General features: G+C 37.5%; 1 protein-coding gene across 1 annotated transcript in view; it reads right to left on the bottom strand.

The window, feature by feature from the left end:
• Window positions 1-974: 974 nt before the first annotated feature.
• Window positions 975-13,365, bottom strand: part of ADGRL4 (adhesion G protein-coupled receptor L4) — an 82,633-nt gene continuing 70,242 nt past the window's right edge. Inside the window, exons 14-16 of the mRNA XM_015813619.1 lie at window positions 6,117-6,208; window positions 3,905-4,073; window positions 975-1,077 (exon numbers count right to left, since the gene is read on the bottom strand). Of these exons, the coding sequence (XP_015669105.1) occupies window positions 1,015-1,077; window positions 3,905-4,073; window positions 6,117-6,208 (324 nt within the window). The 3' untranslated portion in view covers window positions 975-1,014. The remainder of the gene's footprint in view (window positions 1,078-3,904; window positions 4,074-6,116; window positions 6,209-13,365) is intronic.

Here is a 13,365-nt window from a genome sequence, read left to right as displayed (position 1 = left end):
TTTTAAGGCAGTATTGCATAAGAAAAGCTTTTCTTTAAGTACACATCTCTTGTCAAACATAAGGAGCCCCAACTTTTCTTTGCTATGTAGATATGTTGTTTTGAGTAAAACCTTTGAGGTGAGAAAAATGAATACTGGTAGGCTATGTATCACTATTGACCATGCCATGTCAACCCCCCCAATCATTGACTTTAAAAGAACTGTATGGGACACAGGGAATCCCCTTCCCATCCCATGTGGACAATGAATGATTAGTGTGCACCACCACTTATAGGGCAGGGTTAGACAATGTTTCTCAATCTTGGCAACTTTAAGACAGGTGGACTTCATTTCCCAGAATTCCTCAGCCAGCATGGCTGGCTGGGGAATTCTGGAAGTTGAAGTCCACCCATCTTACAGTTATCATGACTGAGTGATTCTGAGCTAATAGATATCTGCGAGCCTTCCATCTAAACTTTCAGCTAGCAAAATTGCTGTATGTCTTCCCTTTATGATCAGAACTAAAGAACTACACACATTGCTATTTTTTTTAACTTAGCTCCTTTCAAGGTGGGACATGATATTTTGACCAAGATAAAACCTTTTTTAAACACTCTAATGGGTTGTACTCTCTTTAAATGGCAATAAGTGAAATTATTTCATTTCCAAGCATTAGATATGAAATGAAGAGTCGATCTGCTAACAGCAACAACAACAAAAAGCTTTTCACCTTGGATTCACTTTTCCCTCTTTTAAGCTTTAGTTGTTTGCCCTAAAGAGTCCTGGGTGCCTTTAGAAGCCTTATTTGTTACACAATAAACCAGTCTGTCTTGTACAGATATGCAGTTTTGTACACAATATAGCGTGCCTGAGTGCACATTTAAGTACAATACCTATACCAGAGAGAAAATAATTGATTTAAGAGAGATGACAGCTCAGTAGCTCATTTCATACTTTCACAATATAGCAATTTTTCGAAAGCCTCTCGTTTTCTGTTTCCTTCCACAGTGCTGCTCATCTTGGCTTTCCATCAATTTACCTTAAGCATCTAAAACAGCAAGGGACATTTCTGAACACCCTGGAGTATTCATCCTGGATCTGAAATGGAAAGATAGCATGAGCACCTTGGTGTACTAATAGGTAAATGTATATGTTTTAAGCATCTTCTACCAAATGTGGCTTACTCTGTTAGAAGAGCTTTAGATAATTTGGCCCTGCAGAGTATTAGAAAAGATGCTGATGAGATTTTGACAATGTAAGTTGTTGAACATTACATAAAAAGTTTCAGTCCCGAATCAAATGACTCTAGTTAGTGAACCTCTTTAATTATTTCATAGGATTACTGATGTATAATCTGAAATGCCTTCTGAAATCCCAGATCTGTATTATATAAATCAGATTTCAAAGTCTTAATACATGACTGTGAATTATGCATGTGCATAAATTATTTTATTCAAGCAGGATGACAATTCTTGACTCACTTTTAAGTATAGGGCAGTGAAATAAATCAGACTCTAACATTACTATAATGCATTTAATGTGTGCATTTCTAACTCTCTCTACTTCAGATTATATTTTTCGTTAGATCTTATTCAAATCTGAATCAGGTATTTAAGGCCTGCATGATATCACTGTGGAAAATAGCTATTTATTTATTTGTTTGTTTGTTCATTTGTTTATCAACTTTCCAACTGATTTCTGGGGGAGACTATTAGGTTTGCAAGAAATTACTAGTCACTTGATTCCAAACAAGTTGTGGGTTTCTCCATATCCATTCTACATTCCTGGCAACTCCCAGTGAAGATGTATTTTTTTTTTCAAATTATCAATTTCAAAACTTAATTTTACAGCCCTGCTTAATATTTTTTTCAAGTATGAAATTGCAAGGTATGGTTCCTTTTTCCTTTAATCTGTTACCCTTTTGTGTTTGTGCAAATAAACAAAAAACAACCTTCCTCATCATTCTATCAATCAGTCAGTCAATCAACTTGGCCTTTGTTACTCTGTGATGTGCTCTTATCTTTCAATAAAACAGAGGTGGACACCTAATTCCTGTATGCCTAGAACAAGTTCAGAGAAAGGGTGTTGTTTTGACAAGGGACTACAACAAAGGGCTGCTCCATAAAGCTTCCTAACAGAGGCAGCGGTTGCTTTGTTAACTATTTCAGAAAGATATAAATATATAAGGATGTCTTCCCAAAACTTTTGACCACTGCAAAGGCACCCTGCAGACTTTTCTGTTCCAGTTTTAATGCATGCTTGCTACTTTCTCTTAATAGAATCCTTGATGTCTGGATCAACTGCAGTGTCTTATTTGAGATAAAATGTGTTCAGTAATTTTCCCACCTGTCAAGGGAAGGGAGGTGGGGATGAAGGGACTACACCACCTTATGAGAAAACTATTCACCAAGTCTCTGGAAGACTGAATGTCTTGCCTGGATTGGTCATGCAGGTGGGGGAGAAGATGACTGCTAAAGAGATGTTGCAACCCTGTTTCCTTTTGTTTGTGGGAGTGCATTGAAAGAAGCAAGAGGGGAACAGATTCTTAGAGCCTCTCAGATAGAAGCCGTGGGATTGGAGAGCCAGCAGCATCAGACAGCTGCTCTCTTATTCTCTTCCTACTTCTTCTCTTGCCATGAGTGGCAGAGAGAAATGGCACTTTTGGTGCCACTTTTCCAATCTGAAGAAGTAATGCTTGCATAGGATTAGAAAACTGACAGCAGAAGACTGCTCTGATGCCATGTAACTAATTCCTAGAGTGATCATTTAATGACAGTTCAACCACCATGGGTCATCTCTTGCCAGTAATTGTTACCCAAAGAGGATTTCCCCACTCTTTATCCTTCCCCTTCATTTTTCTTGTGCCAACACAGAAAAGGAATAGCACAAATTAAACCAGGGTACTGTCTTATCATCTTATCAACTATACGTTTCAGCTTAACATTTGCAGTCTGGATATACATTAATATTTCCAAACAAAGATTGAGGTAACTGAGTCTGTTTAACCTTCAGAAAAGATGATTGAGTGGATATGCTAGCACTTTTCAAGTATCTGAAGAGGCATCAAATACATTCCCTATCACAGATGGCAAATTATGGAATAAGGGCCTTAAGTAATAGATGGGTTAGACGTTGATTGAATGTTAGGCAAAATTTTCTATAAGGAAGAGCAGTTTGATAATCGAACAGTTACTTGTGAATATGACAGGATATATATTTCTTTGGGATATTTTAATTTAGATTACTGCACTGAGCAGATCATCCTGCATAAGAGGTTGAAAACCATCTAAATGATGAAATGAACATAATTACCAGTATTGCCCTTATTCTATGGGTGATCGAACAGTGCAGTGCAGCCATTGGAAAAGTTTTACTAGTTTGGTTTGCCGTTTGAGTGCCAAGACCACTACTTGGAAAATGCAAGTAGGAGCTTCAGAGAAGATTCTTTTATCGAGACTGGGGCTTGGGTGACTAGTTGCCCAAACTTTCCAAGAGCCAATTTTATTCAAGCTCTTCTGAAACAGCTCTGGCTTTCAAGTAGCTGCTATTTACAGGAAGGAAGGAAGGAAGGAAGGAAGGAAGGAAGGAGGGAAGGAAGGAAGGAAGGAAGGAAGGGAGGGAGGGAGGGAGGGAGGAAGGGAGGAAGGGAGGAAGGGAGGAAGGGAGGAAGACAGGGAATAAGTGAGTGATTAAGTGAGTGAGTGACTAAGTAAGTAAACAAGTAATATATTGACAGAATGACAGGGAGGGAGGGAGGGAGGAAGGAAGGAGGAGAGAGGGAAGGAAGGAATATACTGACAGAAAGACAGGGAAGGAGGGAGGGACGGAAGGAAGGATGGAAGGAAGGAAGGAGAAGAATATTTTAAGGATAATTTTGTATAAATGCACGTCATGTTCTATTTATATACATTGAAAAAACCCTTACTTTTCGTGACAGCACACAAAGAAATATAAAGATGAACAGTCCCTGAAATGCATTGAAAATTGTGAAAAGATATGCCGTGACCACTGATCCCTGGATGACATGAAGCACGCCAAAAATCCACGTAGCCCCCAGGAGAAAAAGGAGAGAAAGTGCTCCTCGGGCACAGGATCTAGGGAGAAAGAGAAAGAAGAGCTGTTAGCCCCGTTTCTCTTTCTAGTTCCTTCCCTTTAATGTGAGTCCCTGACAAACCCTTGCGTTCTGCCTTGCAGTGACATGGCTTCTGCTTTAGGCTGTGCTGCAGTGCCGTGGCTGGAATAAAGTTCCTCTTTTGTTTTCTGAGCAGAGTCTACCAACAAAAGTGGAAACGCTGATGGCTTTTAAACACTGGCTGTCTTAATCTTCAAATCTGTTTTCTCTAGTGTGCTGCAGAACCATATGATTTGATTTTAAATCTACTGTTGGTGCAATTCCCCAAGGTAAAACATATGTCTGTTATGAAGTATACCCCCTAAGAAACCTTGGGAAAAAGAAATGTATGGTAGGCTCTGAGGTCAGCACATGTGCCAGGCATCAGAGAGAACTTTTGGGCTGTTTCTCAGCTTCAGCCTCAGAGACAGTGCTAGTTTGTTCAAAACACAGACTTTCTCCTTATTCTGAAACCATTTTGCTTTCACGATGCAAAGGAGGTTTAAATTGTTTCAGGGTCAAGATATTGACTTCCAAACAGCTTACAGATCTGTTTCCTGATATTTCTCTCTCTCTCCTTTTACGTTAACACATTGTAATATAAGTTTCTCCAGCTTTGTTCATGGGCTGTGACAAATTACACAGTGCGCTCTTGCATATGGACTCAGTCATTAATTTTCTGTTTCATTTGCAGCACAGTGGTTTTCAACTCTCTTTGCATGAGAAAGTCTCTCTCTCTCTCTCTCTCTCTCTCTCTCTCTCTCTCTCTCTCTCTCTCTCTCTCTCTCTCTCTCACACACACACACACACACACACACACACACACACAAATCTCCCACCCCCATCATCTCTCTTTTCATGCTGCTTCCTTAGACATGTATTTGACTCCATGAGACTTGGCGCTCTGTGAGAGCTGATCAGGTGGAGAAGGGGAGCAAAGTGATCAATCAAAGAGCTGCTAAATCCTACCTATAAATCTAGTGCAATGACTTGAAACAATGTGAATGTTTCCAAGCAACAAAAACAGTAAGTTGCTTTCAATGGTCCCTATAGCACATTCCAGCTTTTTCCAGCACAAATACTTTTCAAGGTCTCTATAAATCAGTTTTAAAGAAAACAGATTGATGGAAAAATCATAGCAGCCCATGAAATAAAATTGGTTTTAAAAAAAAGAATAACAATAAAAAACAAACCCCGGTGAAGGAGGAAATAAAAATGGAACACCTATTTCTATAGTCTCTCTGGAAATAGAGTGAAACATCAAAAGCCCTACTGAGAGTTTAGAACAAGAGAGCTAAACATATGTTTGGCTCCCCTTACCAAATGTTCTCATCTCTGGATTCTTATGCGATATGAAAGCTTTAATCTGGCTTTCAACAGTAAGATTTAATCTCAGATTTAGTTTCTTTCCCATATATAACATTTGTTGTAAAAAACAAAACCTCCCAAAGCTTTAACTCTGAAGGATGATCTAGAGCAGGGGTGTCAAACTGCCGGCCCGCAGTTTGCATCATATGGAGGCTGCGCCCACCTCAGCTCTGGCGATGCAAAAAAAAAAAAAAGTTGTGATACGTCACGACATGTCACGTGATGCGGCAAGTTTGACACCTGTGATCTAGAGGGACCACCTTCCCAGCCAACATCTGCAGAACCAGAATACTTAGCAACCAAAGTTTCTCATTTGAGCAACCAAAGTTTCTCATTTGAGAAACTTAACACACCTTAAAAATATTGATATAATAAGAAATAATGTTTTTGCAAATGTGAGGAAGTCCTTTTTGTTTCCCTCTTATTTTGTTCCCAAGAGATCCTTATATAAGAATATCAAGATTCTTTTGTAAACAAAAGCATCCTGTGGAATTTGGTCATCAAAATAGATACTTTAATGCAATACAGCGAGGATGTCTTTTCTTATTACATTAAGAAACTAAAAATGCTTCAAAGATTTGTAGTTAGCTAAGACTAACATTGTTAGGTAACACTTTAAAACATGCTGCCAAAGAATTCTCTCAAAGTTGTATCTTACCTTATATTTTCATAGCAGCTAACTTCTGGCTTTAGCATAGCTGTTTGACGAAATACTTTATAGATAATTACTCCAAATGCCATCCAATTCACCTTGAGAAATATAGATTGATGTTTTAGTTTAGAAAAAAAAAGCTTTTCCAGTACACATTTACACTATTTTCATATAAAAAAAACTAACCAAATAAGTCCATTTTATGTATTCTTGAGGAGGAAAAGCCACTTTATAAAGCAGCAGTAAGTCTTGCACTTGCGCAAATCAGAAGTATAATCCTTTTTTAATCTCAGCTTTATTAATTTCCTTACAGTTAAAAATAGGAAAAGGAAACATAGTACATATAAATTGTATTTATAATTAATAAACATCACAAGGTAGTAAATGGCATGAATAGTGGAAAAATAAAATAAAACTGAAAAACAAAAACAAAACCAAACAAAAAGAACCTGAAAGGGGAAAAAAATATCATATTTTGTCAACTTTTACATAGTGCTGAAACAGTATTTACATCTTTAAACATATTTACATTTTTATTTAAAATATGTCATTCAATTAGGAACATTTATTTTCTTACCCAACAATGTCCAAATATGTATAAGCAACTTAGGTGCTGGAAATATCACAATATTTCTATTGTACTTGGGATGAAGCTCTTGCCAAAATTTCAAGGGTGCCAAGTAATAAATCTAACTGGGTGCTTAATAGCACATACTGTATTTAATACAATTTTTATTCTAATATATTGCATTACTGACATTAGCAAATAAGTCAACTGATATAGTTTAAAATCAGGAAAATAGAAACCACAATAATGAAATAGAATGGCACTGTAATTCAATGGGTTTTAATCCAAACCAAATTAGAGGTCAACCTAAAATATTTTGCATTCCCCTTATTGCCAGAAATACAACACCAATAACAGGATGTATTTATAGAAACTTCGAGTACAGAATATAGAAGTATATGAGGACTTTGCAATATGTTTACATTAAAAGATTCTGTGTCAATCTGGCAATAGCTTTCTCTTCATCAAACAATCTAGTAAAAGAAACAGAAAAACAAATGAATATTGTTTTCCCAAATTTAAAAATATTAAAAACTAATAACTGGTTAGAAATGTTATATTTGTTTCACTAGCAACTAGTAAAAGAGAAATATAAAACTTCAGCATTCAGTGAATAATAGTATCCCATAACAGACATATGGGATAACACTATCCCATATGAGACAGGAAGAGCTTCTTCTCTAACAATAATACTTGGGCTATTCTGCAACTATTCCTATCAAATAAACTGCCTGAAAACAAGATTACATTTTGCTTCTCCTTATGAAGTCACAATAGCTTTTTCCAGTTATAGGAAAGGGAAAGAATGATCATTTTCTGCTTTCTGAGGCTGGGGTCTTTATAGGAACTAAAGGTCTTGAAAGCTCCTCAGCAAAGCACATTTTCTGAAAATTATCCTTTATTCCTGATACTAGAGTAAGTAGAAAGGACCCTTTTTTTTCTTCACACCACAAATGATGTTGCAACCTGTGCAGCAGTTATTATGGAAAGCAAATACACATACACACAATATCACAAACCAAACCAAAACTAAGACCAATTTAAGTACCTAAACTAAGAATCACTTATCTAGAGAGGTGGAAGGACCTTCATCATCTGGAATGTTTTAATTTAGATCCTTGCTCTTGAGCATGGAGTTGACCTCAACCATTCCTTCTAGCTCTATGATTTAAATTAGCTATGTTTTCCTTTAACTTGGATTTTAATTTAATCAAAAAGGATATTGCAATGGTTGTATCTTTGAGGTAAACATTAGGGGCCATGACAACACTGCCATTCCAAAACTGAATGCATATCATGTAGAGAAAATAAGAAAGAGAAGGATTAAAATAATATTCTCTGAAATATATTCTAGAACAGGGAAGAGGAAATTATGACTTATCTTATTATTGAACTGTGCCTCTGTGAAATGTCCCTTCACATTGACCATACTTGCTGGGGCAGCTGGGAAATATATTTCATCAACACCTTTTAAGTTTTGGCTTCTGGATGGAGATCATGATGGACTAACATACCTCCGCACTGTGGAGACAATGCTGATGCAAAGATTGGCAGCCAGGGGTTGAGCCCAGGCTGATTGATCTTCTTTGAGACAAGGAGAAAGTTGTGAGATCACTCATTTGAATTCTGGATGGTAGTTCCACATGAAAAAATTCACATGACCCTAGGGAACTTGTAGGTAACTTATGAGTAGAGCTCTAGCAGCCAAGGAAGAAAGCATCACACTCACAGCCTTTGATAGGTTGGAAGGAGTATTTAACATTTAAGCAACAGAGATACCTACTTAATTCAGTTCAGAAGGCAAGAGATTTTTAAGAAAGAAACTGAAATTTTTAAACAACACAATCAGTTAATGCAAAAGGAGAAGCCATTGCTCCTTGATGCTGTTTCCACCATTATATTATATTAATCTTATTCAGGTTTCACTTTCAATCATGAACATGAGAATCCATTTGAACATTTTAATGTAATCCTGGTGCTGGGTCTTCATTCAGGCATTCAAAGGAGCATCTATAGCACTGGTGTCAAACTTGCCACGTCATGTGACATGTAGTGACGTATCACAACTTTTTTTGCACTGCTAGAGCTGGCGTGGGCACGGCCTCCACATGATGCAACTGGCCCGCAGGCTGGCAGTTTGACACCCCTGATCTATAGGTTTGCAGTGATATATTTGTGCTGCTGCAATTTGCTCTATTAGTGATTTTTGCATACTGCATTTCTGGAAAAATCTAATATAAAGCAGCCAAAAGAAGATTATTTAGGTCATGGAAATAACACCATCAACCCATCCTCACATTAACAATAGAAAACTGATAGTCTCTGGTTTACCTGCAACTTAAATGTAAAATGTAAACCGATCACAATGTACATTAGATTTAAAATTAGACTTTATATTTAAGTTCCACTTTTCATATTTAGATAAACATGTCCAAAATCCAAACTTTTTAAAATTAGAAATATATATATATATATATATATATTCCCTTTTATTAATGAAAATACCTGTGATGAGGGGGGCGGATAGAATATTATATCAGCAACACAGGAAGTACAGAACTGAAGGGAGAAAAGCTTGTTTCTTGGTGAATAATAAGATAAGATAGCAGACTATCGATTAGTAACTGAATACATAAAGGAATAATATAAAGATATAATAATGTACTAAACTAGTAGCACACTATGGGCATTTTTTAATGCTAAAAGGTTATGTCGATTTTATTCATCCTCAATATTCATTATCCTTTTCTGGTTTTCATTGTTCTAAACTCTTCTATCATTTTATTTTGTTTTATTATTTTTTTGTGATAATAAAGCATGACAGTTAATCCAATAAGAATGTGTATTCTTAGGAGGGAATCAAAATGGAAGGCCAAGTAACCCTATTTGAATGAAGAACTCCTAAGGAAGATTAAGAAACATTTTCCGGCTGATATAGAAATGGATAGGTATTTAGCACCTCACAGTACAAGAATTCCTCTTTGCTAGAATATGGTGGGAAAGGATGGAAAACATTTCATGAACAGAGAAAGGACTGCATGTAAATTCTCATATATAAGAATCAGAATCCAGATGATTTCTACTTAAAATATCCAACTTCTTTCCAGTTGTAATTATTATGGCCCCCAGAGAGAAGAAGGCCAGCTGTGGGTTTGAATTCGTATTGGTTTATGAAATCTTTCAAACTTCTTGATCCCTATGGTATTTACCAAGACAAAGCTGTCCATATTTTAGTTTATATTCTTTGGGTTATTTGATTCAGCAACTTTCAGTGTAAACAACAATAAAATAAAGTATCTTTTAAATGAAAAGTTATTGAACGCTACAGTATATAAATAAATCCTCCAGTGTATTAACTCTGTAGTGGCTGTTTTCAGATGGAAAGAACAGCAAGTACGAATCTTTTTAATTCTAAGTTCCTCTGGAGAGAAACAGAACGCCACACGATATCCTAGTGTGTTAGATTTTGCATTAGGATCCATGACTGAGTTGTAAGACAGCCAGACAGCTACATATTGAGATCACATCTGAGGAATACAAGGCATTTCATCTTTTATTGGCAGTTTGCTTAAACAGCTGGCTTTGAATGCATTTCTTGCCTTATGTTGGCATACAGGAAAAAGAACTGAATTTTGATTTGCCCAGCCATAGACTTTGTTATGATTTTTTTTTTAAAGGCCCGGAAGCATCTAGTCATTTTCTGAAGCCATTTTCCCTAGGCATTAAAAAACCCCATATATATATGATATATTGCATCATCTCAGATCCAATAGAAAGATACTTTTTCCTGTCTATTAATAAGGATCAAGGGATGCTGGGTGGAACTAGGAGAGTAAAGTTCTAAGTGAGAGATAAGTTAAAAAGAAGAGAAATGAATGAGGGGTTAAATAAAATATATGATTCTTGGAAAAGATAGAATGCTGCATTACAGGAGAAATGAACTAAAGTTTTTCTCTCTCTATTGGTGTCTCTGCTTTGTTTCCCCTTTCAGTACACAAATTATTCCTATCAGATTCTGCTTTAATCTGCCCATTGACCTTAGGATGGTTTATAGGCAAATAAAAATAAATTAATAATTTCACATTAAATGAGAAATAAAGCAATATTGCAAAGACCTTTCCCCCTCCAAAGTGAGAATGGCTCCCATCCTCCTAACCTTTCACAACAGTCTAAAGACTTGGCTCTGCCAGTGGTTTGGGGCCCCAATGGAAGTGTATCACATTGGAAATGGTTGATGGGCCAATAGCAGATCCTATCTCCACCCCTGCTCATCCTACTCCAGAGTCACCTCATGGTGAGCTGGGCAGCAAATAAATTTAATTAATATAATGACTGAAGAGATGAAATGTCTGCTTTTCAGTATAAAAACTGAGGACACATTTATTTATTTATTCATTTATCAAATTTCTATATGCCCATCACACTTGCGTGGCTCTGGGCAGTTTACAAATAAAATAGTCAACACTTACTGACACAGGATGTAAAATTATACTATCAGCATCCCTTATCCTTCCTCACCATTCTTCTACTCCATGAAATAGCTCATTATTGAGTGCTTCTAGGGTTATGCCAGTGGTGGTGAACCTATGGAACGGGTGCCAGAGGTGGCACTCGGAGCCCTCTCTGTGGGCACACGTGCCGTTGCCCCAGCCTCGCCTCCCCTATGACCCCCCTCTCCAGCAGCTCCCCTGAAGGAGAGTTGCCCCTGAGTGTGGCCCACGCAGAACAGCGCAGCCAAGGACATAACAGCCAGGCAGCGTAGACAAGACTCTGTCCTCACACCCCATTGTGCACAGTTGTTGCTGCAGGGCATGGGCAGATCTGCGGTGGGCCCTGGAGGGTGTGAGTGGCCCTGTGGGCAGGCGTGGCAAGGGATGGAGGGCAGAGCGGGGGTGGGGCAGGGGGTGGAGCGGGGGCAGGGCCAGGTTTTGGGCACTCGGCCTCTAAAAGGTTCACCATCACTGGGTTATGCATTTAACATCCCTACTATGCAAGCTGCACACTGGAGGCCAGTTTACTTCCAGGTCAGATTTAAGGTGTTAGTTGTCACCTTTAAAGCCCTTCATGGCATGGGACCAGGTTGTCTGAGGAGCCATCTTATCTCAATTACATTGACCTGTCCTACCTGGTCAAGCAGTGAATTCCATCAGTTAAAGAACTTTGACTGGCAGGATCAAGGAGAGGCCCTCTTCTGCTGTTGTCCATGCCTTTGCTTGGAACATTTTATCCCAAAGTCCCCACTCTTCTTTTCCAGAAGAGTGTTAAGTACTCGCTCTGCCAATAACTTGGTGGTCTAAGAGTGTTATGCAACCCTGGGCTTGGCTGGTGGCTTGAAAGCACTTTCTCCGTCTTGTTCACCGCTTAGCCTGGTGAATTTTTTAACTTTGATTATGTTAGGCACGAATGACTGGACCCACATGTATAGAGTACCAACTAGCTACTTTATTGTTCTGTGCCAGTTTTACAGGGATCTTCTCAGACAGGCAGCTTGCCCTGTGAAAGACTAGTTAAAGTCCAACGGCATTCAAAGGGGGAGGGAGGTTCAGATCTTGTCCTTTTGTGTTTATGTAGGAACTTCAGCGAATTCCTCATTTGATTCCTCTTCCTGAATGGTAGGGCTGCTTTCCAACAGATTCTTGCTTTTAACGTGTGCATTCTAACCTTGCTTTTAATTTTATGTCTGACTGTGCTTTTAGTTTTATTTTATATTATTTTATTATTAAATCACTCAGAGTCATTTAGGTGAAATGCGCAGTGTGGAAATTTAATAAATGAATAAATAATCATTCTTATGTAATCATTCCCAAAACTCAGGCTGAGATAGCTATAGTAGTGTTTTCTCCACTTGATCAGTGAGAGAGGATAAAAGTTGGCCACCAGCCAGCGCCATGAACCCCAATATTTTTCTTGTTCACAGCAGGAATTTTCTTAAAAAGATAGTCATAGCTTGACAATCACTTTCAAAACCCAGTGCAAAAAATACAGGAGGCTTATCAGTAGTGAAAAAGGAAAAAAAACAACCTCTCACTCTCAAAGACTGTATAGCACTTTGAATAGCAGAATAGAAGAAAAGGCTGTTGTATATGCATACTTTTGAAAGAACCAAGATGTTGCTGGTGTACAATAACATCTAATGTCAGAATTACTGCCGGACTTAAGGGAGCCATTTATAAAATCCCTTTTCTACAAGGATAATACACAGATACCTAATTTTCATGGAAGGACTTTGCAGATGCTCTTGGTCATGGTAATATCCTAGCTCCCATTAAGTGTCATGTTTTCTTCTACAAAAAATACTTTGATCCAATATTAGAAGAGATCTTCTAAGTTTCCCACGGCTAAAAGTCCATAATGTTGATTTTTGACTCTTTTTAGGAAGGAAAAATGATACTTTTTGGAACACTTTTGAATTTCTCAAAGTTCATATGAACTCCTCATAGCATTTTGAAAATTACTAATGGCAGTTTTATCTCAACCATGCCTTTAATCTTAATTAAATGTCATTAGTATTTATCTTGGATGGTAATTTGATATATCAATTGTAATTAGAATGTTTATTAATTTTAACATTATCATAACTTTACTCCAAAACTTTTGGTTTTGTTGGATTCTAAAAATTAAAATAAATAAGAAGAGAGAGAGAGAGAGAGAGAGAGAGAGAGAGAGAGAGAGAGAGAGAGAGAGAGA

This window comes from Protobothrops mucrosquamatus, unplaced genomic scaffold (genome assembly GCF_001527695.2).
Source record: "Protobothrops mucrosquamatus isolate PMUCROS unplaced genomic scaffold, P.Mucros_1.0 scaffold179, whole genome shotgun sequence".
In the NCBI taxonomy this organism is placed as follows: domain Eukaryota; kingdom Metazoa; phylum Chordata; class Lepidosauria; order Squamata; family Viperidae; genus Protobothrops; species Protobothrops mucrosquamatus.
Note: the sequence above shows the minus strand (reverse complement) of the source record. Positions and strands in the feature narration are given on the sequence as shown.